This window comes from Diadema antillarum, unplaced genomic scaffold, assembly GCF_040938485.1.
Source record: "Diadema antillarum isolate AM-2024a unplaced genomic scaffold, OU_Dant_1.0 scf00000200, whole genome shotgun sequence".
Taxonomy (NCBI): Eukaryota; Metazoa; Echinodermata; class Echinoidea; order Diadematoida; family Diadematidae; genus Diadema; species Diadema antillarum.
The window spans coordinates 173-26,429 of record NW_027271089.1 but is presented as its reverse complement, the minus strand read 5'-3'; the positions used below and the strand labels follow the sequence as shown (position 1 = coordinate 26,429).

At 38.8% G+C, this 26,257-nt stretch overlaps 1 protein-coding gene across 1 annotated transcript in view; it reads left to right on the top strand.

Moving 5' to 3' along the window:
- LOC139723781 (uncharacterized) overlaps window positions 1-22,680 on the top strand; it is a 28,073-nt gene extending 5,393 nt beyond the window's left edge. Inside the window, exons 2-3 of the mRNA XM_071634990.1 lie at window positions 8,020-8,218; window positions 22,383-22,680. Of these exons, the coding sequence (XP_071491091.1) occupies window positions 8,020-8,218; window positions 22,383-22,680 (497 nt within the window). The remainder of the gene's footprint in view (window positions 1-8,019; window positions 8,219-22,382) is intronic.
- The last annotated feature ends 3,577 nt before the right edge of the window (window positions 22,681-26,257 follow it).

Genomic DNA, 26,257 nt, shown 5'->3' with positions numbered 1-26,257 from the left:
TGCGTCGAAGGTTTTTAAGAGTGTTTTGCTTGCGAAGCTGGTACTGGAACTAATAGAAGAGCAGGGGTTAGACAATAGCGGTGCGCATTCGTTTCGATTGCAGGTTGTTGGAAGTCGGACTGTCACAAGGCCAACGTGAATTTCCTTTCAAAGTCTTCTTTGTTTCACGCCATAGAAAGAGAGAAGAAGGCAGAGAGACAGAGAGAGAAAAAGAAAATGTCGAAGGTAAGCTTTAAGTCGATGTCAGACCCAACGAACATTAACATTAATTATTAGTTTGGGACTAGCTGCGTGTCCTCGGCTAGGTTTAATCCCACCTTTGGAATAAATGGTTTTGTTATAGGGGACGATCAATACCTCCATGGGCTTATTATTTAGTTTTTCTCTTCAGGGACCGTATAATAATAATGAACTGAAATCGCACCCTGGTTAATTCTTTAGAAAGAGAACTCGATAAACAAACATCCCATGCATACCTTTCTCGATGAGGACAATCGACGTGAGATGATCTGCTATCGGATATCATTCAAAATTAAAACACTCTTGAGGACAAGCCCCTTCATCGAGATTCCTGTCAACAATCAGAGTGATATCATAACGATTTATTTCGCAACACAACAGGACAACCATTCACGGACACGATAAATATTTTTTCTCCTTTTCTAGTGGCACTGAATACAGCAAGAATTGATTCGGATCTAACGGAGAAGAACGAAAGCGCACTTATCATTCGACCCTCAGACACCGGATTCTGATTATGAACACTGAAGCATCTGAAGACAATACGTGTTCACACAACCATTCTTTTTCAATACGACTCGATTCAATTCTTATGTGCGTACATCACCTTTTGAAAAATCTAAAGCATAACATACAACGACATAACACCCATAATTTTCAATATCAAACGATTTGCCTAAACATAATTATTTCAACGTTCACAGATTTAACAGGGATATATGTTCTTGCTTTTAAACATCTTCCCCTTCTCGACTTGTAATGGTTTGATTTAAATGAATAATCTTCAGCTTCATAAGGATTAAACTGTTGGTCTGAAATTTAAACAAAATCACCGGTGACCAGAATAAACTTTTTTTCCCCTTTCGATGGTCAGCGCTAAAGACATCAGACTCGAAATTGTGTGAGCGATTTCTCACTAAAGGGTACACGTTTATGCCAAATTCATGCTTGTAGTTGTGACGAGTATTTTTTCCCAGACCACACAGAAAATTGGACACTCACAATACTTATACAACTTTCGAAATATAATGTTAGGAAAGAGATGAAAGGAAAGTCAGTATTAACCAGACGGAAGCAGAAAACCCTTAACGACGTTTGATGCCTATTATTCAGTTTTTCAATTTGAATTTATTTTCATATTTCTTAGCCAAAATGCATAAAATATGACGAAATGGAATAAAATCCATTCCACTTGGATATTCAATAGAATATAACATACTTACAATATAACGGTCAAATCATCGAAAGTTAGATTTATCTGAAAAATGCAAAAGAAATGTAATGCGACGCACTTCAAAACAAGCTTGTTAAGCGTACGTCACGTTAGATATTATCCTGTGCAGCGTATTGACAGTTTAATATGTTATCATTATCGGTGCATTGTCAAGTGTAGGTATAGTGCAAAAGTCATGATTATCAATGCTGATGTTGTCTGTATCATCATTACTGTTACGTGTTTGGATCATCGTATGTTGACGATAATGTGCACCATCTTCACTTTCAATAAGAATTCCCACGAGGAAGTGTGTTAAAGCTTAAACAAAAAAGAAATCAAACGCTTACATTGAAACAGTGTGACTGATGATATGCGTTCATCTATACTTCGTAATATTAACATTTGGTATTCTTCTTCTTTTAAGTATAAGAAAGGACAACTTTTCTTTCCTCGTCTTCTCATTAAAACCTTACTACATAATACATTATAGGAAGAAAAAAAAATACAAGATTTGCTTCTTTTTTTCAATTTCGCTCCTGTAAAACAGAGAATGTGGCATAAAGGTCTTTCATGGGCCTTGTAGGTGTAGAAAGATCAAGCAGTTTATATAAATTGTTTGGACTTCAATGAATAATTGTTGTTGAACTCTTTTCTCCTGTTGAATTTACATATACACTTCCGCGAACACACATGTATAGATATACGTTATTTTAAGCGATAATATTTTCGTTATATCTATCTATAGGGTAGCTTCTACTGTGCTAGCAACGATTTTCAAGAAGGCCCATGCCATAGTAGTATTTCTGGTTATATTGTCAGGCCATTTTTTATCAGCTGTATGAGTCTAAAGGGATTTTAAAAAAATGGATGAATCACCTTGTCCAGTGATGTTCCCATTAGGCAGAATTCGAATCAAGGGCCTTCTGGGGATATTTCATAAAGACTTTAAGTCAATTTTAAGAGTTAAGATCAACTTTTAAGTATGGTATGGCACTGGTTTCCCTGTTCAATTTTATCAGCTTTAATGATCCGCTTTATAAGTTATCAAAACTTACAGAAAAAGTAATCTGCCAGTTATTTTATTTTGTATATCAATGGTTGCATGAAAAGTTTCCAAAATTTCATTTAGGTATAGAGTACCAGTGAAGACACACGCATCATGCCATACTTTTAAGTTGATCTTAACTTTTAAGATCGACTTACATTTTTGTGTAAAACACCCCTCTCAAATCATGAGTCTAGGGCATTTTACACTACATCGCATTATTCAGACACAGTGCAATTGTGTTTCTTTTGTTTGAAACTTCGTGTTGACCAAGTCAACCTGGGAACTATCTTCCTCTTTTTTTATAGCGTTTTCGCGACATGATTATACAAAACAAACTAATCGTTTTACATGTCTGCATGCTTATTCCCTGACTACTGATCTAGAGTTAAGGTTATATCAGGTTGCATAGGACAGAATTCCCTGCATTTAAGAACATTGTAATATTTAGAATCAAAACATTTTAGGGCCTATGTTTGGTTATGAGTAGGTTTACGCCGAGCATGCATGTTCTACTTTTGTATATTTGTTTGTGTTTCTTGATATGTTTGCAGTTTTTTGTAAACTCTATTCCACGGCTATATCACGGGTTCGTTTAAAAACTTTGTCTTTCATTCCCGGATAGTGTTGAAGAATTGAGTAAAGTTTCAGCCCTAAAACTTGATGTATCTCTCTCTAATTACGCGTTATGCACATCTTCCCTTGCACCACGTTCTTCCTCTCCAAAAAGGATCGGCTACATCCCCACTAATACGTAAGCGATGGCCAAGCAAATCAATTCGCCCCGTCTGTTCTTTTTTTTTTCCTTCTTCTATTTTATGTGTGACCAAGCTCAAGTGGCGCACACGCTCCGCTCAACGCTATTACTTACCTCTGCACGTAAACCGGCGATACGGCTCCGTGTCGCAACCCCCCTGCAGGTATGAGACGGCCCAACACGAGACGAGGGCCAATTATGGAACGTTGATTTGGGCATTGGCCCCCCAAAAGACAATCTCTGCCGAGACAAGTGTGACGAGGGAGAGTTATGTTGGTAAAGACGGGACAGTCGATTAGAACAAGTTTAGAATTACTCGCAGCACACAGGATACCTTCGACATTGATCGAAATCATGAGTTGACGTTCCAACGAAGCTGCACAGTGTATTTCCATTCCTGGAGCAGAGAAGGTTAAAGCATTTTTTAAAAATCTCTTTGCATGAAGCAACAACTCGAACAAGAGCAAAAATATACCATGTTTTTGTGGTAGAAAAGGTGATAGTGGTATCTATCACTGTTGTAGCAGCAGCGGGAGCGTCAGCAAACCTGTTTAAAGAAAAGGGGTGATATCAGATTGATGGAGAAGTTGAAAAGAGAGTATGAATTCAGTAGTAGTACTAGTTTATCTAGGAGAAGTAATTGATGAGGATGAAAAAAAAATGATACTTTAAAGACCAAAGGAGAATGTAATAACATAGAAGTAGCATAGCGATGTGTGCCATATATTATGTTTATGACTATTGCAACAAACCATTTTCAATTAGTGTTGATCCTAATATCAGGACCATTTACTGTTACATTTACAGTCGTTGTTTTCATCGAAGCATCGTTATCACTTGATAGTACATAATACCATCAGTACCAAAACAAAAAACAAAAAACAAACCACACACAAACAAACACGAAAAAGACAAAGTGCAAATATCATCCATACTTGAATATTGCTCGTCTTGAATGATAATGATAATAATGATGATAATGATTGTAAATTTATATTGCGTATAGTTTCTATAATAGGACTATACTAGACTGGGCATGGCAATATGATCAAAATGAAAGGACAAACAAATTAATAAAACAAATAACATGAATCGATTCCTAACTGAAAGAAACTTACATTGTATTATGTAACGATACATACTTACCATGGACTGATGATAATATAAATTGAATCATAACTCATAAAAGGTAATTTGGAAGCCTACAGAAATATGTCGCAACAAACATGGCTATGGAAAACTTTCCTGAAATAGATGAGTTTTTAGACATTTTGGGGTGACTATACCAGAGTTTTGGTGCAACAATATAAACAAACATGACAAAAGCACGAATCTTGAGGAAACATAAGCCTGAACATGTGAGTAAATACAACAAAATGTATTATTTTTTCCTGAAATATTACCTTAAATAGATAGTATTGGCTCTATTGAATGTAAACTTGTCAGAAACAAACTTCCAGAGAAGACCCGAAGAGGGGCATCGATGATAAATGATAATTAGGTTGCTGTACAGGACGTAGTTAATCAGCCAAAGAAAAGAATACACATATTGGTTTGACTCGACCTGTCCGTATAATATGTTGATCCAGGGCAGTGACATGGGGAGTGTTGTATCTTACAAGAGTCGTTTTCCCCTAAACGTGCAGAGATGAGTTGATTTGTTAGTTTGTTTGTTTGTGGGTTTTTTTTCAAAAGAAATGAGAGCAAGTGTACCCAGATCGACGATGATGATGACGTTTAGGACGTCGATGTTAAAAAGCTGAGGAATCTTTAAGCATATTAAATCCAAAACACACACACACACACACACACACACACATACATACAAACAAACCACGCTATACGACAGAGGCACTCAGCCATCACTAAGCTTAAATCGACAGTAATAAGCTGTTGATAGTAATTGTTTACGACTCTCACATTTTGATGGAAAAAAAACGGTTTATTGGCATATCAATCTGATACTGAAATGGGAGATATACAAGAAAGATTTTTCTTGACCACTAAATGAGATAGTTATCATAAGACATAGTATATTACATAATCAACTGATGCAAGCAACCTGGGTTCCAAGTCTTGAAATACATTCACTAGGAACAGGTGAATTGAAAAGCTATGTTCTCAGGGGGAGAATATCCATTAATTTGATTTTATATCATTAAACTGGCCTGTTGTCACAATTATTCTAAAAAGGCTACGATAATTAGATGATAATTCTTCGCTCAAAGAAGAAATACACAACCTTTCTCAAGACAAAGTCACACACGGATTCTCCTGGCTTGATATAGTCTCGACAAAGAATCTATGGGCTACTTGTGTAGTCTTGTCTACCCTGAAATGCTTTTAAAGATCTGATTAATGGTCGTAAATAGAAGGGACAAATCGATCGTATAAATACCTATTTTCAATAAGTGCCAGTTGTTCAAGTGAACAATCAGTCTCTTCAGAAGTCCGATCTGTTGATGTGTGCAACAATAATAGTCACACAGGACGACCAGATAGGAGACAGATGTAAAGGCGCCAGTAATAGTCCTGATAACTGATTATTTGCTGGGTTTACTGTCCTTTCGTCTTTTGTGATTTTATTGACAATTGCTGTGAGTTAGACTCCCGTCCGTACGACAATACCGTATGATACGAATGACTTGTTTCGACGACACCAACACAACTTTTTCGGTGACGTAACTACTACAAAACGCATGTTGTTGTTGATGATATCTGAATACAATAATTATGTAGTGCAATTTCTGAGGAATGAGATAGAAAGTGTGCAAATGACAAAGAGGAGGGACAGGGGGGGATAGGTAAAAAGATAGATGGATAGATCGGCTGAAGGAAAGAACGTTAGAGAGAGTGAGAGATAGACAGGTATTAAAGTAAAATGACATAAAAATTAATGTATTGGTAGAGAGAGAGGGAGAGAAAAGGAGAGGGCAGTGAAAGGGAAGGAGAGATGGAGGAGAAAGAGAGGGAGAGAGAGAGATGGGGATCAAATGCTGATCACTGAGCTAATCCGAAGTGAAAACATTGCGTATAAAATGACGATAGGCGTTCTTTCGAGAAAATATTCTACACATTATGCTGCGCCATTTATCGATCGGTGTCGGGACAGTTACGGCAACGGTGGCGGGTGATCTTCGCACAAGCGGTGATTGCCGTTATCCGCTGAATCCCGTCGCCTATTCATACCCCTTTGCTCTTTACAAAACTTTTACTGACATTATGGAGACTGCACACTACTGTTTTTGGTCTGTCTTTGGTTTACCATCAGCTCCCCACCCCTCCCCCCGTCCCTTTGTCGCTACAATTTCCCTTACGCCCCATCAATCTCATAAACAGCAATATGAATTAGCGTTATACGTCTTAAAAGTAACGAGGCGCACTCGGTTCGATAAAGAACGGCAAAATGCGGCGTTAGCTTTGAAAGAATTTACAAAAAAAAAGAACAAGATAAAATATTTGAAGCAAACTTCCCTGATCATTTAAAGCCCCACAAAGTCACTTAGCTTAATACTATTTTTCAGCACGTCCAGTCATGCCAATTCAGGGTATTTGCAATGGCAAATAGCGCGTTTACTAATGTACAGAACAATGATGATCTTTTAGCGGACGCCTCCTTCTCCTCCCTCCCTCATCGTCCCCGTTGGAGAGGACGCACCGAGGCGTGATTGTTCGAGTCCCACCACTTAGCGGATGACTTTTAAGAAGTCAGACGTTTGAATGACGTGCCGTGACTTCGTGCAGGTGGTAGTCAAGCTGAAAACACGGTGCTCTTAAATACCCATCCGTGCTTAGCTTCTTGGCAACCCTTTTTTTCCCGATACGCCGAATTCACGTCTGTGACACATTACGGCAAGATTCAACGTGTACAAAACCAAGCTTTATTTGCTGACGGTATGTACCGTCAAAACAGAAATATTCATCAAAGTTAATCAGTGAAAATTAAAACTAGAGAGAGCGAAAGAAAGAGAATGAGAGGATCACCTACACGTGTCCGTCGGGTTGCCTTTCAAAGTTATGGACTCACATAGTAAGAGAGAAAACGACCTAAATATTACACATTAATTACTGACAACGGTTACAATTCGAATGATATTGATAAAAATATCAATAACATGATAACAGCGATAATAACAATAAGAGGAAAGTAATAGCAATTCAAAAATTCTTTTCAGTGTCAGCTCTGTTTATCTGTCTATATTCTCACATAGACACAGGCACATTTTCGAGGACATAGAATGTATGCAAACAACCAGCACAAACACGTATGAACTAAGAAGAAAATGGTTACTGCCTTTGGATATGACGGAAAGGAATATGATATAGTTTAAAGTTGCAAATTCTATGCGGAGAGAGAAAAGGTCAGATAGGTGCATGTCAAGGCATAACCGCAATCTGAAAATTTTCTGCACACATAGTTACACCTTCTATACATTTCATGTTTTTATTTTTTTTTAATCTGTGAATGATATAAAACCCTCAAGATGTCCTACATTGCAGTCCATATGACTGGGTGGGGGGGGGGGGAGGAGATAGATATCATTATATAAATGTCATGCATCCCATTTTCTTGAGAACCCTCAAACACAACTAATGTGGTGGTAAGAAGAAAGCAGTTTGCAGCGGTAAGAGAAAATATATGAGTCTTGCATCAAGATTTCTCAGAGGGTTGACATGGAAGAGCCTTTCTTTAAAATCTTACACCAGACTAAAAGGAAAACCTCTGATATATCTATTATTTTTTCCTCTATTCTTTGCTAGGCCCGAAGCCAGTCGGCAGGCGGCCTAGAAAACCTGGCGTCGACCGCAAGCCGCGTCAGGCCTACTCGTCGAAACAGTTGGAACGGCTGGAGGAGGAGTTTAAGGCCGACAAGTACCTGAGCGTCAGCAAGCGGTTGGAGTTGAGCATGGCGCTCAACCTGACGGAGACCCAGATCAAGACGTGGTTCCAGAATAGGAGGTGAGTCAAAGTAACACCGCAACAACCGTAACTAGGACTCTTCTTGTGGCACCATTGGAGGAAGGGGGTGATGGGGGGGGGGGGGGGGGGGGGTGGGGGGAGGGGGTGCAGGAAAGGCCAACTACCGTAAAAAAAGAACAGGAAGGGGAAAAGAGTATACTCAATCATTCGTTCGTTGTATTACAGCTTCAGTACATAAATTTGTTTAGATAAAGGAGTTTATTGAACTGTGCATAGTTGAATAGATAGATAGATGAATAGATAAATAGACAGATAGATTGATAGGTATAGACAGACAATAGATAGATAGATAGATAGATAGATAGATAGATAGATAGATAGATAGATAGATAGATAGATAGACAGATAGATAGATGTAGATATAGATGTATATTTTACACTAAAAATTTTTCTTGGATGAATGCAAATTCAGAGATGTTTTTCCATGTGTATCTATACAGTATGTCCCCCCAAAAAAATACAATCGGATTTTCGCATTGCTAACACACAATATGATTAAACTGTTTAAATGCTACTTCAGTGTCTTAAAATGTAACATCTCAGCTCTATTTTGCAGAAAACCCCATTCAATTTGGTTAAGCGCTCACAGAGAAATGTGGATTGTTGTAAAGCATGTCATGAGTCTGACTCTTCCAAGTTTAGCGCTTGAATGCTCTTGGAACTGCATATTAATGTGTAAACACAATAGACAGAACTTGGAGGGAAGAGATTCCTGACATGCTCTACAAAATTCCTCATTTCTCCTTGACCACTGAAGCAAATCGAATGGGGTTTTCTGTAAGATGTGGACAATGAGTTATAGTTTCATAACCTGAAATTGTATTTGGATTGATTCTCTATTTTAAAAATTATCATTGCGGAAGGTCCCGTTGTAATTTGTTGGGACATATGGTATAACAGGGTGTATAATATCACAGTGCGCGAGCTACACAAACATATTCTAAGTTTGTACTATTATCTCTCAGCATTAATTTGGTGTCACCGCCCCGGGCTGAGTCGTCGTATAATAAAGAACACGTGACAATGAAATTGATTTATCCGAATCACCACTTACTTATAGTGCAATTCCGCACAATATCAGACAAGCAGAATGATGTATACAAGATTCGTCAAAATCGGACATGAAAATAAGAAACGTATGGCATTTTAAAGTTTTGAATGTTTTCACTGAATACATCATGTCACTGCACAACTATCACACTGGTTTGCACCCCAATATTTTATCTTATTCACGTTTCTGGTCAATGGTCTAAAATTTTTGGCGTCATTCAGTGGTGGTTATCGTCGCCAGCTAGGTTATGAAAAAAAACCATCGTAACTTGATGCGAAGGATACATCTTATTCATACATCTTATCAATTTAGGTTCCGTGACATTTGCTACTGCGACAATATTGCTCCCATGAAACATCTACACGCTAGGCCAAACATAAATTCTACCCACAAACATAACCCAGTGGTCTAACCCTAACCCTAATCTTCATATCAAACTAAACCTAAAACCGGCCTATCACAAGCCTAACCCAACTCTTAAGTCCTTGGAGCAAATAAGACCGTAGAAATTGTCGTAGGAGCAAAATGTCGTATCACCAATTAATTTCATGTAAGAAAAAAAGAAAGAAAGATTACCATGGTGAAGACTTGTGACACAGTGTTGTCAATGGATGATCTGTGCGCTAGTGACATCATCACTACTACCAATTTGAGCACGCCGTTATGACTGATATCACTAATTTGTACAAACGTGAGAAACTTTGAAATCCCACGACTTTCTTGTTTCAGTTCCGACTTTGACGAACACTCTGCCATTCTGTCCATCGAACTGTAATCAGACACTTTAGTCAACATGAACAGGGCGTGCAATGACTGCACTTAACGGTCATTCTAATCCGACATCACGTTCATATGTATGCATTCTATCATGATGATAACGAATTGGACAGTGATGAAACTATACAAAAAGTTTCGCAGGGCAATAGTAGATGTTTCCCAAGACAACTTATACACAGATATACGTTTCGAATGTCATATATGCGGATATATGAAATCAGAATCGTGTCGGCATTTTACATCAAAAAAAGAAATAATTGACGATAAACAAATGAACAGTATGACGTCTCTTTCACTGAGCGATAGTTACGAAACATCCAGAAATGTTTCCTGTAAAGCCCCCCCCTTTTTTTTTAAATCTCATAACCCGTAACTTAAATTACAATGTACGATAGTAGCAAATGAAAAATCAGAATGATGCATACAGCAGCTTACTTCTTTGGAGTTACCAAAGTCTAGAGCGAATGCCGAAGTCTCCATGTCATTTTGGACATCAAAAACTCGCTAAGCAAACCTGACAAACCACGTGACCTGTAAGACCGGTGTTTTTGCCGAATTTCCCACTCTTCATTTTCTAATCAAGTGGAGATGACCCCCAAGTAAATGCCCTTGCCGCCCGATCGAAACGTTCCCGTCCTTCTCTCCCCTTTTTCTCTTTTTTATTTTTGCTGCCAAGATTGCGCGAAATAAAGCCAAATTTTCCCTCCTTGCAGAAAACAAAACAGGAGGTAGATGAGTTTCGAATGACGCAGAAAACTATCGAATTGCTTTCCGATAGTCCGGGCCCTACGGTTGGAACCACCGTCAGCCAACACACTTCAAGCGGAAATGCCTCTATGGTGTCTCAAAAGCGTCGTCTTACTTTCCGTTTTCCCCCCTTTTTCCCTCCTTACTGGTTATTTCTTTTCTCATATACTTTTTTTTCTCGTGTTTGTTCTTCATTTTTCTCTTGCCGACGGTGTCGGCTACAAGATTGCGTACATGATCACGTGGCTTATATCAGTTCCAACATTGTTAGGTATTTTGCTTTGTTTTGTTTTGTTTTGTTTTGTTTGTTTGTTTGTTTGTTAGTTTGATTGTTTTTCACAATCGACAAACTATTCGGACGTACTATCATCTCTCCAAGTCTCAAATCCTGTAAAGAATATCATGACATGATTTGAGCAAATATCTTCCAATAGATAAATCTTTCATATACCTCCTCTCTCTTTCATTCTCTCTCTCTCTCTTTCTTTTTTTTTTTTTTTTTGAAGCACTTTGATTGAAGTAGGCTCCGATCAACCATTATTGTCATTTTTATTCATGAGTGTTGTGTCTTGGAGAACACTTTAAAGGGATCTTCTTCTCTTTCCAAGAAACTCTTCTCTTTTCTAAGTTTACTTCTCTCCTTGTCGCTTCCTCTGACAATGTCTGACATGGAAGATGAGGTGGTCAATAATTTCTGACAAGTATGATCTTCACAAGGTTTACTTTCCTGCTAATCTTTATCGCAGCAGTCCATGGTGGATGGGAGATTAAAAGGGAAGGTAATATTCTGATTGGGTCCGATCTTTGAGACTTTGATTCATGCAGCTTAATTCCGCGTTCCAAAATCTCGGCACTGTTCTTTTTTGTTTGTTTGTTTGTTTGAAAAACCTCTAGAATTCGTCCTTATATCCTCGTCCTGTTGTAACGAATCCTTATACATCCTTATTATTCAGGTATTCATTCATTTTAGGAGGATTTCAGTACAAAAAAAGAAGATAAATAGCTGAGCATTTTCGTTTTATCAAGACAACTTGTACTGTCTGCAATGGGAAATTATGGGTTATTTTGTACGATACGACGAGTTATTACTGCACAGATTCCTCGACTGATTCTGTATGTGTATTTTTTCCTTCATTTTTTCCATTTTTTTTTTCTCCCTGTAGCGGCGCAATGGCAAGGTCCTCGTCGATCGCCAAGATGATATTCTGCAACCAGCTAAACTAATTATCCATTTTACATAATCGCCATAAACTTGTCCCATCGGGGATGCCGAATGAACGGGGGTCAATTGAAGAGTTGTTTCGCAGCACGATGAGTCTTTCGATGCCAGTTTGAGAAAAAAAAAACCCAAAACAAACAAACAAATCTTTGACCGTTGCAAGTGCGTGCGTGCGTGCGTGCGTAGGCCACCAAAGACAAAGATTACATAGGACAAGAAGACAAGTAACGTACATATTATATAAATGGAGAAAGACAAATGCCGCTCTTCGCGATCGATTGAAGGCGACGCCGCCTCCGTTGAATTCAGTGCGCAGCTGTCACTCGCCTCTGTGCACCTCTAATGCGTTGCCCGCGCGCACAAATACACCTTCACATCTATAAACATTTTATATAAAAAATGTCTAGTCTCTACAGATAGACCCACGTCCTCTGATAATGCTAACAAAAATACCAACGTAACAACTCTTGTGTATGTGGAGTGTTGTGGGTTTGAACAAGCTGAACTGGACCGTCAGTTAGCTTGTCAAACCTGAACTCACCCATACTTCACGGGGTCTGAGAGAGACAAGACCACGTCTAAACGCGGCATTCTTGCACTAAAACCGACTGACTTTTTGTCGCATAACCGCACGACGCTGTTACGCCTCGGCTGCTCGTAGATTGGCAAATCGGATCAATTATTGCGTACCTTGGAAACCGCGCGAGAGTGGTGTAACCAATTAAATTCATTTTAAGATCTCGCCTTTTGTACGGCCTGGTCGACAAATTGGCGGTAATGAGTTTCAGGGGGAATTCTTAACGAGCCGTCTGCGGATATTTCGTTCCGTTTGGGAAAGAGCATCGGGTTCGGCATGAAGAAATCCTTTAATAAATCAGAAACGCCACTCATCAGGCGTATGAAAAATCGATGTCGGTTTAGAGAGCCTCAGTCGATGTGCTGTGCGTGCAGTCCAACGATTTGCGCATGCCGAAGGAGCTATTTTGCATACAAAACCTTTCTGCTACTCCAGAAATACATGTTTATCAGTAATCTTTGCGTGAGTTTCATTCTAGCATTTCAGATTACAAGCAAGCGATTGTCTGATATGGAACCCGGAAGGTTTTTTTATATAGTTTATGGGGATTTCAGTATCTTGTAGAACACGGGTTAATGTCATTAAATGGTTATGGTATGGTAGTACGAGTGAGATGGGAGAGTTCCACCTCCCTTTAGAACTTTTTTTCCTCTCTTTCCCTCTTTTTTTTTTTTTTTTTTTTGGGGGGGGGGGGGGGAGAGAATTTTAGTGCCAAAACACTCTTTTTTTCTGCATGCCTTTCCTTGAAGCAACGGAAGTAGCGCCATGTATACCATGCCGTCACACCTAAGACTAGCGTAGAGGCAGCAGGTTGCAAGCTGCATTATACACGTCACACTCTGTCACGCCATCGAGTGCATTTTTTCTTCCTTTCGTTCTTTCTCTCTCTCTCTATTTTTTTTTCTTCACTGGTTCCCTGATTGGCGTCAGGTTATTTCGCTGCGAACCCACAAGAATCAATGTTTGCCCGCGCGCACTTTTCCCTCCAAAAAATCTATACTTAATGCAATTTACAGGATGATTATTGCAATTATTCCAAATATCTTCAAGGCCTAAATAGTCACTATTTGATCTCAAATGGTAATTCTTCACTCTGCAATCATCATTCGATTCTCGGAGAGGGAGAAAGAGAGAATAAAAACGGTATTGACCGCCGACAGCCGGAGATATGCGAAATTAAAATATCCTCCCATGCCCCTTTGTAAAGGACGTGTTTTGCTAAAACCCACAATGCATTTCGGCGGGAGAGTTTATGCCTTGCTGCGGGGATGAAGAGAGAGAGAGAGAGAGGGAGGATGGGATTTTCTTAAATGGATTTATATTTACTGCTCTATCAAAGTTCTCCACGATGAAATGAATGCCTTATTAATTAAGTCTTTACAAATACGCAAACTTTACCACTGAAATAAGGGCAATGAGAGAGAGAAAGAGAGAGCGAGAGAGAGGGGGGTGGGGGAGAGAGCCGCTGGTTGTGTGAGGTTTTGCGCGAACGGCGCTGACGTGAAGGTATTGGTGATTGCATTGATTTGACGCGGGGCGATACTCCCCCTGGGTGCAGCGAAATTGAAAGGAATTGAATGACGCGCTTGAGGGATACCGTGGTCTTTTCAGCCACCAACGAGCGGCAAAATGCGTCTTGAGCCATCATTCAAATTCTATTAGGTGATGCGATCTTGTAAGCATTCTTTTTTTCTCTCTCTTCTTATTATTATCACTCTACATGCTGCATTCAAATATCATTTGATTTTCTGTAGTGGGCTAAATAATATACCCTTCTAACAAAATATCTAGTCAATATCTTGTTACATTGTCCAAACAGGAAGACAAACACAAAAGCTCAGAAAACCCTCAAAACACTATACTGTTATCCAAACTATGTAATCCATTATATATATATATATATATATATATATATATATATATATATATACACTTGTATATATAAATTATGACTACTACTAAGAATGAGATGTCAAACACACACACACACACAAATAGTCATTTTCGATCAAAGTGAAATTATGATAACAAAATAATAATGAAATACCAATAACTGCTTAAAAAAGTTAAAGGGGGAGTTAAAGGGGGGGGGAGAGAATAGAGTGCCCTTTATTCTCAACTAATAGATGGTCCACGTGAGGCGGAAATCATAACCAATGAACCGTAAGATCACTCTATAGAATAATTATATAGAATTCAGTGACATTAAGACACTACAACAAATCTGAATGGCATAATGAGATGCAAAGATCATTTGCACGGTATATCGTTATGTAATCTTTAAGGAGTTTGGGATCTTATTTTATATCTATATAGTTATTCTATTATATACACTGTAAAAACATCGGTGTTAGATTTAGCACCATGGGTGTTAAATTTAACACCGGTCAAACTTCAATAGAGGACTACACCTACAGGTGTAGAAAATGTATTGTGATGGTGTTAAAAAGTGTTCACCTGGCACGTCGTGGTGTTAATTTGACACTGTGGCTGGTGATATTTTTGACACTGCGCTAGAGTTAATTCAATGACACCGCATGGTGTTGATTTGATATTGGTGGTGTTAATTTCAATGGTATAACACCCGTCCAGCTTCAATAGGTGACCACACCACCTGGTGTTACTGTGGTGTAAATGTGTTTTCACATTTTTTCGAAAATCAAGTACTTTATCGGAAAATTCTTTATCGTCTTGTTGAAGTTCAAAATTAACAAGAAGTGCAGTAACTAAGAAACTGTTAAAAAAACAATTTTATAATTTGAAATGACACCCGGAGGTGTTAATCTAACACCATGAATGAGCACCGGAAATTGAACACCAGCTCGGTGTTTCATATTTAAACAAACGAGATAAGATAATCGTGATAAACACTTATCCATAGCTTTGATATGATACAAGACACGCGATGCCTTTAATGAGGCGTTTTGTACTCATGTAAGAATCGCTACGTTCATATCTACTGACGAAAATTGACCCCGCACTGTACTACCTGCAGCACTGTATAGAACACGGCAGATGCTTGTGTGTCATATATCCCCTCGGATATATATCTCTCCCTCACCCTCTCTCGATTCTCTCCTTTTCACCCTCTGTTATCCCTCACGCGCATGCGCACAATCACACAAACACAAAAAAAATCTCCCCTCTTTATTGTTAATCTCTTTCTCTCTCTCTTAAATACTCCCCTCTTTATTGTTAATCTCTCTCTCTCTCTCTCTCTCTCTCTCTCTCTCTATATATATATATATATTATATATATGTATGTGTGTGTGTGTGTGTGTGTGTATTTCTTTGTTTGATTTATCTTCTTCAACATGATTTCATAATTATATAAATATGTTTTTCAGTAATATCACAGATAAAACAATACACGGGTTACAGTGTACATGATACATGTCTCTCTTACCCTGTTTTCCCCTTTTTTTTGTCCCGGTCAAATCTTCCACTCCAAACAAGTTTTACACACTAATTCCACTACACCTCCTCTCTCTCTCTCTCTCTCTCTTACTTTCTTGTAATGTTTCATTGGGACCATTGGAGCTCCCTTCCCTTCTTCATCCAACAAACAGAAGAAGTATGTCAAACCAAAAATCTACTAATTAACCAATTTCTTCTCATTATATTTACAAGTGCTTGGTATAAATGCCTCCATTGATTTCATTATCTCTCCCATAATTCAAATAACTCTCTATTCCACTTTTTAAAACTCCCTCTCTCCCTTTATCAATCTATCTATCTATTTATCTATGTATCTATTTATTTATCTATCTATCTATCTATTTATCTATCTATCTATTTATTTATCTATCTATTTATCTATCTATCTATATATCTATCTATCTATCTATCTATCTATCCATCTATCTATCTATCTATCTCTCCCTTTTACTAGGAGCTTCCTAGATCATCCATGAGCCAATCTTAATAAAATGGCTATTTGGTTTCTCCTTCTAACCCCATCATTTTATACTACTAGTATTGTCTCGTCCACACTCGTGGGTGAGATATGGATGGCTTGCGGCCATTTTCGGAAAGTGTTAAAAACCAAGTCCGAGCAATTAGCACTTTGCTGCCGAGTTTTGCTCTAATGCACAGCCCGCCGGGCATGGAAGGCTTGGATGCAACCTTTACTAGTCAAAAAAGTGGATATTCCGCCGTAGTTAATTCTCTTTCAAAGAATGTCCTTGTAGCGCGGTTGTAGGAGTTTCAAATTTCACTTAAAAGGAGAATATAAATTCATTTCATTTTCCCCGCTCTTGTCTATTGATTTGCACGCACGATAATCATTAATGCACTGGTGTTTTCAGTAATGCCGTGCTTTAATAGCTTGAATCAAGTACGTCTTTTTATGTTCCTCCATTTCCTTTTGTGGTACCGCCAGCCTTCGATCTCACTACATTTCACAGACATTTTCAAGACATTTGTGCAGTTTCCCAATATGCCACTGGTTCAAATTATTACTGCTATGCGCGTCATAAACAGACATAATATGCAAGCAGGCGGGTACGTGACATGTTGGGGAAAAACACAAACACAACAACTATAAGAATCCTCCAGATTTTCGAAAAGTATTGATGAGGATTACTTTTAGCATCCCAAGATTGCAATCGTTTTCTTTAAGGCAGGAGTAAACAAGAACAATTGAAATTTAAGCAGGCTTCGGCAGATGCGAGATGGCTGTGACCCTATAGCAGCATCGCGGTAACACGTTAATACAGATTAAATGATGTTTTGCGTTTGCTGTTTTTTTTTCTATCAATAGTACGATTTCCGTATGTGATTTCCGTATCGTAACCATTCATGCATACACGAGGGAAAAAAAAATCTACACTCACAATCTGTTGGATGTGGTTTACAAACAAAACATCACAGTTCAATCACATCTCTATGACAAGCGATGAACTTTTCTCATTCCTATATGTGGTTCGCATCATCTCAGCTCTCGAGGCCTTTTCAGGCATGCATTCTACACTTAGAATGCCGAGAAAGATTAATGATTGAATCGTGCATAGATTAGAAACGATTTGAATAGATAGAAATGAAAACGAAGGTTGGAAATCTTTAAAAAAAGAAGACCTAATTTTTGTCATTCATAATGTTCCTCGAAATAGAGCGAATATTAGCATCCTGTCTTTGTCTCTGAAATCTGAAGTTCCTTTGGCACGTGTCGTTGTAATATTGATGTGTTTACAGCTATGAGAGAAACACGCGGGGAAAAAATATACCCATACTCTTCGATTGTCTTTGCCTCGTGTAATTAAAGTCAAAGGGGGCGGTGCCATGACATGTGTCTTTTGACGTGAATCGATTGAGCTGTAATAGCTTGTAGCGAAAATAAAGACCCGAAAACATCTCGTTACTTTACATTTTTCATCGATTTTTTTTGTCTCCCCGTTCGTCGGTATGCTCGTTATAAAACCATGCAGCCGGCTCGTCAACTTCGTACGTGAGAGGCGAGGAACAGATATTGTGCAAATCAGTCACGTGAAAGATATTGCCCCCCCCCCCCCCCACGATATGGTGTAGACAGAAGATATGCCCTTATAGTACGTCGGGGGGGGGGGGGGCGGGGGGGCAGTGTACAAGTATCACAAGTGCCATTCTACCGATATATCTCAATTTTACAAGCTCGTACGAACATGATAGACCAAATCCACACGCGGGTAAAATTTCAAACTGCAACGTGTCTGGCGGCAATGGCCAGCATAGGGGGGATATCGAACATTCCCCGATAGTGGGAAAGAAGACCAAAAAAAAAAGTATCCCGTAATTTTTCTTATTATTGTCGTGAGAAAGTGGAAAGGAAAAACTACCGGTACTCCTCAGGTCTGTTGGAATTAATATCAACTCGTCAAAACACAGGAGTATCTCCGGGCAGCGGGATTGTATAAATCTTATTGCCGTGTGCGGCAACTGAAAGCGGATCGCCGTGCTTTCCCCGAGCGTGGCTCGGGCGCACAGACTTGTTGGGGTCTCCCAAGCGCTGCACAACCGATTCGGTTTAACTTCGAACGAGCGGGTATTACAAGTCGGCCACGCAGTGTTAGGTATAGGGAGGCTCGTGGCGTGAAAGGTCCCGTGATCGGATTCCGCAACCTCGTCTCCGGGAAAGAGTAAGGTGTTTATCTTGCGAATGTGCCGACAAAATAGGCCAGCCTCAAAGCTTAGGTAGGAAGACTGGCGACTCGGCAGAAGCCTCGCAGGTGTAAGATCAGGAGATAGTTTTTTTTTTTTTTTTTCACGTCACAGGCGTGACAGCGCTCTTGACGCATGGTATAGTACAAGACATGAACACGAACAAAACAACTGCAGCAGCAAGAACAAGACAAGGAGCATGTCAGCATTCGTTGTACATGTTTGTTTGTTTGTTCGTCTTAATTTTTAAGCATGTAATAACTACACCACACATACACCGATCTGGTCGAAGCTTTCTTGTACTAGTTTGCTATTGTTTTGTAATATTTTTTAAAATATAAATTAAAGAAAATTATTTTGATCTGCAGCCTATTTGTATCCTTTCACCAGATCAAACAAACTAAAATAAAACAGATTGATATCTAATAAGAGATAATAATACCATGGGACTGTGCGAAAGGGAGATTATACCATTGCATAGGTATTTCAGTTGACTTCACTAAACAAAGTAAAGTGAAACACTCTTTGACAAAAGAAAACACTGAAACTTTAAAGTTTTATAATATTGTTTTTTCTTCAGTTGATATTCGACAAGAGCAATCAATTCTTCGACTGATAATCTAGTCAGCGACATTAATGACGTCGCACCCTGACAAGACTCCCTTCCATGTGCACACAAATCTTTATTAAAGTTCTCTTCCAAGGAAAATTCGGCTGACTATAGATTACATTCCTGACATTAGATGAATGCAGAGACATTATAACTTAGCCACTGTCATGACTGTGCTTCAAAGCTACTATAACTGACTGATAAAAACAAATGTGAGTGTATATAATTACTTTTCTTGCACACATGTCAGTTTGAGTAAGGAAATATCAGAGCAGCGTTACCTTATAAAAGTTATTTGCATAGACATCGTCAGCTGTTGTGGTTCATGTTAAAAATCTCGAAAGAACACTTGAAACTTTGTAATTCAGCTATTCTCTTCTTCTTCTTCTCTCTTCTCCTTTTTACTTTTAATAGTAACTCTGCCATACCCTCATTTTGTTTCTCTCCTCGTTATCAAGTCAACCTGAACAATGGGGGGGGGGGGGGGGTGCGTTCCACTGTGTTAATGTTTCTTGTGTTTATACAAACAGATTATATATATATATATATATATATATATATATATATACACATATATATATATATATATATCTATATATATATATATCTATATACACATATATATATATACACACACACATATATATATATATATATATATATATATATATAACAGTATATGGTGTTATACATACATATATCTTTCATACATAATTATATTCTTATTTATGTTTTATATTAAGATGCTTAATAGATTTTGAAAAGAGAAATGCGTATTTATCTGTAGATAATCATGTATGATAATTATCTTTATCTGCACCGTAAATAAAACGATGCTTGGGTGCGCCAAGTCTTGATGGACATGGGATTATGATGTCTCCTCCGAAAGGGAAACGTTGCTTCTGGATCAAAGGTCGGGAGAGGTCAGCGATTTGCGGGTGGAAAACGCGCAGTTTGGCGCACGACTCGGGTTACGCGATTATCGACTCGCGGTTGCATCGTCCCAGGGTTTCTGAACGGGGGTATAGACATGTCCACGACAGCGGCGGAGCACCGTCAAGCCGTGGCGGCCCTGTCGCGCTAAGAAAACCCGGCGTGCAATATTGGCACACGGCAGCACGCGGAGCCGCCGTGTCTAAGCCGCCAGCGGGGGAAGCCCTCTTTCCCCGCCGATCAATGCCCTGTATGCCCACTGGCTACTCATCAGATAAGCACGTGAACTTTCTCGCCACTATACACAAGGAAACAACCGTTTAAATCTCAAACAGGTACCTGCATTACGCGCCATATTCCTCACACAGTGCTCATCCGACTTGATGTGACGAAAATTTTACGAAACAGATGCTCGCGAGTTCGGGCTGCCGCCTGAATTCCATCTACGTCAGCAGTGCGAATTCACCAAATCAACCAATCGCGGTCCTCGAAAGGTGCGATGGCGTGCATGCACTCTTTGAATCGTTGTGCAGCGGCGAGAAATCGAACTTCACGTCACCTGACCCCCGTAACTCGGTCCCAAAGCCAGCGTTTTCTCGAACATCACTCGCTGCAGAGCCCCCTTTGCTTCGACGTGGCGCCATATGTGCAATAAACGGGCCTTTCATTATCGCATTCAATTTGTAGCTGCCGCAGTCGAAGGTATAGCGGAGATAAAATTTGGGTCAAGTTATCAAAACAGTCGTTACGCCGGCTATTTGAGAAGACACGTGATACAACGGCTTTACCTCAACACGTCTCTTGATTACTTTAATGATTTGTGCATCTTGTTACACCGTCGAATCAATTCTTTTCTCCTTCAACCTGTCTTAAACAATGTCACGTTTGCAGCTAAATGAGGAAGTACTGCGTGTTTACATAACGTTTACTTTGTTGTTTTAGCAATATTTTTGTTTTTAAGATGCCTCTTAGCGCTTCTACTATGCCGGGGGGAAAAGCACAAGCACGTGATTGAAATAGGGCAGGTATTTTCAAAAGAACTAGGCATACTATTTCATAAAAAGCGACAAAAAGGCCTCTTGCCGCATCACATCATACAAACACGAGACCTCATAAACGTTATGAAATGAAAATCTAGAACTCTATCTAAACAAAAAGTGCACTTCTAGGGTTTTGACGATTCGCTTTTTCATAAAATATAGGGCTTTATCAACAATGTTCAAATGCAAGAAAATGCGCACACAAAGAATAAGCCACAAAAATGTAAATGAATAAATAAATGAATAAATAAATATAACAATATATATATATATATATATATATATATATATATATAATTATATTTATATACATGTATAAAACAAACCGTGAGACAGTGAGAGAGAGGAAAAGAGGGAGGGAGAGAAGAGAGGGGACTATATAAAACTGTATAACTATATAAGTGCTCTGAAAAAAAAAGTTCAGAGAGTTAGTATCGAAGGGAGCTTTTCTCATTTCATGAAGTCATAACGATAAATTTTATGTCAAGATGGAATCAAAAGTAGATGTGGACATACTAGGGAGATAGACAGTCTTACAGAATTTCTGCCTTTTTTATTGTTTCCCCTTGTGTGCTCTAGAGAATGACGAAAAATAATTGGCGTGGTAAAAATGATTATAATAACATGCAGTAATAGTATTAGCATAAGTTAAGTATAAGTATAAGTAGTGTTTAGTAATCGTAGGGAAGTAGGCTATGGGAGTGGTGGGATAATAATATAGTAGTAATAGAGCTGTTAGTAATTATTACTGCAGTATAGTTGTCGTTCTCAGTGTCATGGTTAGTTTATCAGTGTTGCGATTGCAATTTTCACTACCATCTTTATTACTCTTATCGTCAACACAATTGTGATCGGGATAGTCATCAGAAATTATTGATATTCATTGGTTTTTCACTATACAGGAACAACCTCATGGTGTTAAAAGACATTGCGTGAGGAAAGAAAAAAATGTGAATGAATGTCATTAACGCAGAAAAGAGATTGTCAGTGCTTTTTTATTTGGTTTGTATCATCTAACGTTACGATTCTTCTTCTCTTCTTTTCGCTGTCCCAGAACTAAATGGAAGAAACAGATGATGGCCCGTCTAAAGATGGCCCACCGCCAGGGCCTCTGGGCGTCGCCGTTTATGCCGACCTGGTTCGGCTCGGCCCTGGCCTCATACCCTGCGGCGGCTGCTGCGGCAACGTACGGCTCCTTCCTCGCGGCTCCTCGGCCCGTCCTACCCGGCACGTCGGCCCCGCAGGCCATGCACGGAGGGATGCCCCATCCACCAACCTTAGCCGCCCCCACCCCACTACACATCGCCACTTCTGTCGCCTCACCGCGAAGCCTGCTAGCACCGCAGCAGTAAAAGCGAATCATGGACCGAGTTTTTCTTTCAAAGATTATCTCCCTCTTCACCCCCCTTCACACCTGAAAAAAAAAGAACGAACGAAAGACTAACAACGTTGTTTTTTTTTTCATTTTCACATTATTCACTATCTTAAACAAGATTCTATCAAACATTAACAATTTTGTCGGAGTTATGTGGAATAGTGGTTAGGTCTCTTTAGATTTGTGAAGAGAAGAGTATGGGTTCGAATCCATGCCAAAAACGTCAGGTTATATCCTTGGACAAGACGTCTTCTCGCTCTGTCCCAAAGTGACCACTGAATACCGCGGTGTATGAAAATGGGCATCAGTCCTATAGGGTGATGCCACATGACTGGCAACGCCCACCAATAGGAGAACAACATTTACAATGAGAGAAAAAAAAAGGAGACCTTGGAAAATGTGGCTGATTTACAACAGTCAACCGTAACAGACCCTTTTGCACTCATTTTCAATCTCCGTGCTTGGGCAACGGATACTTACATGTCGAGCTCGAGGCGAATGATGTTTTGGATCTTATGTCTGCAATTCATGGAGTTTATCAGCTTTTGTCGCTCCCAGTGTGCAGTTCTTTCAGCTCAGTAAATAACACAAGCTGGAAATCTTTTATCATAGCTATCATGCCCATTGAGCCCTTAAACCGTTGGTAATCTTAAAGCTGCTCAGCGAAGTCGTGTTTGCAAGATTGTGTAAATACAATCAATCTTATCAAGCTTATAATGACACATAAATTGAAGGTTTGGTGTGAAACGGCCAGAGGGTCAAACAAAAATAACTAAATAAAAATGTGAGAGGTAAGACTGGAAGAGGCTGAAAAAATGACAGGGATAAATTCGATATTTAGACTGATTATTTCTATACTTGGACTAATTTCTTGTTGTGAATTATACTATGATATTTCTACCTCTTACACTTCAAGAACTGGTTTGAAAAACAAAAAAAAAAACTACTGACGTATATTAATCCAAATACGTTCCCCTAACGCCATAGCCATGTCTAGATAAGACAAATTGAACGCAACGAGTGAATACAGATGTAACTAAATCAAAGAGATGAATAGTAATTAACTTTAAAAAATATACCAAATACATTAAATACAACGCCATTAGGTTAATGTTATTCTGCGATTATTTCGTAATGTATGTTCTGTCAGTCGTTTACATGATGACGATATCATTATACTGATTTCAGACATTCTACAAATAACAAAAGTTGAAGTTAATACCAACAACATAGCTCGAGTAGTAAAGGAAGAAGGCTATTAATAGATTTCACCTACCCTTCCCTCAGTCTGATTTTCCACGGGAGTATCGACAAACGACTGATATTCTTCTCTCTGTCTTTGGTCATGCCATTCTACGTGAGAACACAAGGAAAAAAAAAAGGTTATCGTGTATTTTGAAGGGAGAAACTTGTTAACAGAATATTCTTCCCTTGAGTAATCGATAGGTGTTCCTCTTCGGAAAGCAAAGAAGACATTTCCCTTCTCTAGAGGTTATTATTATGATATGGACAAAACTGAAATTGAGACTAATTGACGTGGAGGGCGCCCTCTTTTCTTCCCGCCCAGTGACGAGGGCCTTTGGTTGCAGCTGCAGGCCGTGGCTGACGAGTATGTTTGGTGCAGGTAACAGTATAGAACATGACGTACTGCGAGAATGGTGCGAATATGTTTTGATATTACCAAAACAAACAATCGAGAGAGGCACAAGGTCTGTGAATTGTCATGTTTTCATTCCGTATGAGCCTCCCCCCCCCCCCCCCGAAAAAGAGTGGTTACTTATACTATCTATGATGTTTCGTTTGATCGACTTATTATTAGATTTTAAAGGCATACTTCCTTTTGAGTGATTGTCCGAGTTGATGTTTCAAACTCGTTTGTGATCATTTTACCGTTGCAATACGTATTGTTGAAGCGTGCTCTAGTTTGTCAAAGTTTTTATCTAAGCAATTTCTATAAAGTACTGTCTGCCGGGCATGAACTCTGTCCTTAATGCCAATAATTCTTTGCACCCCTCAGAAGCCAAAGCGTGACATGCTGATCACACTGTATGTAATCTGGGACTGTGACGATTTACGATAACTGTGCTATTCTGCGATCTATCGTAATGATGTGATATTCTATCAGCATGTCCGCCATTTTGTCTTCATTGTCGTGTACCATGGAGAAAAAAATGCTTTAATGAAATATTCGAAGAGTGTTCATAACAGGACTTGCTGGACGGTGTGATATGATAAATTCCCACTATTTGCGATGATAGATGGTGCGTGTTTTGCAATGCATTAACTCTGGACTATAAGCACCGCAAATGTATTATCAGTACCCATGTTGTTCTGTCCTATCTTGGCTGTGATTGGCCTCGATAAATGTGGACTGTACTTGGGCCTATCATTGAAAGTTGTGGGTATATTCCAGTACATTCTGTGTTGTATATTCGAGGCCACACACCAATTTTGTGTAGTGTAAAACTCACAGACATTAAGTAGTTGTGTTGAGTCTAATTTCGACTTTATCACCGTTTTCGCGGTGGTACACGAATTATTTAACAACTTCTAAACGCCGGTGCTTTCCATCTTGACATTTTGCACCACTGGTACCACGTGACGGGCAAAATGTCAAAGTGTCTGCCCGTACACAGAGGTGGAAAATCGTGATTCAGATTGTAAATTGACTGACCAAGTGGATATTGATTGCCGTATCATGTAGACTGCCAGCATGCTATTTCCAAGTCAGTGTACCGAAAGCATTTTATACGGATTTGAATGAAATCAAAGAAAAATAAATGTATACTAATGATATTGTACTTTGATTACAAGAATGACTGAACGCGCAATTCTATATGAAAATCATAAACTTTTATATCAATGCATTCCAGATGAATTAGAATAGTTTTATTAGTATTTTCAGATGAGAGTTTAGATACTTAATTTGAAGAAGATAAAGTGGAAAAAATTTTTATTATTTATATTAGATTATATCATTGTGATGAAATGTATTTGTATTGTTCGGAATGATTTGTATATAAGAAAAACGTGACTACTCACCTTTAGCACTCCGATTATCTCACTGTGAATACAACTTTCTTGATACTGTATAATATTTCAAACGACTGATGCTGTTTTAAGTATTGAGATTGAATAAAAAGGGGTAGCTGGAATATGAACGAACGTGTATTTTGATTTGATGTAATTTTTATTTGCCCCTGATTTGTCCCTTTTTCTTTTTCTTCTTCTTCTTCTTCTTCTTCTTCTCCTCTTCCTCCTCCTTCTCCTCCTCCTCTGTGTGTGTGTGTGTGGGGGGGGGGGGGGGGGGTATGATGCTGGTGTGAGTCATAATGGTAGGATTAAAATATCAGTATGTATATATATATATAATATATATGTATGTATATATATATATATATATATATATATATATATATAATAGATGTGAACGTGTGTGTGTGAACGTCAGTGTTAGTGTTTGTACGTATACGTGTGTATGTACATTTGTATGTGTGAGTAGGCACACTTGAGTTGGAACCTTTTTTTAATGTACAGATAGGTAAAACTATCAC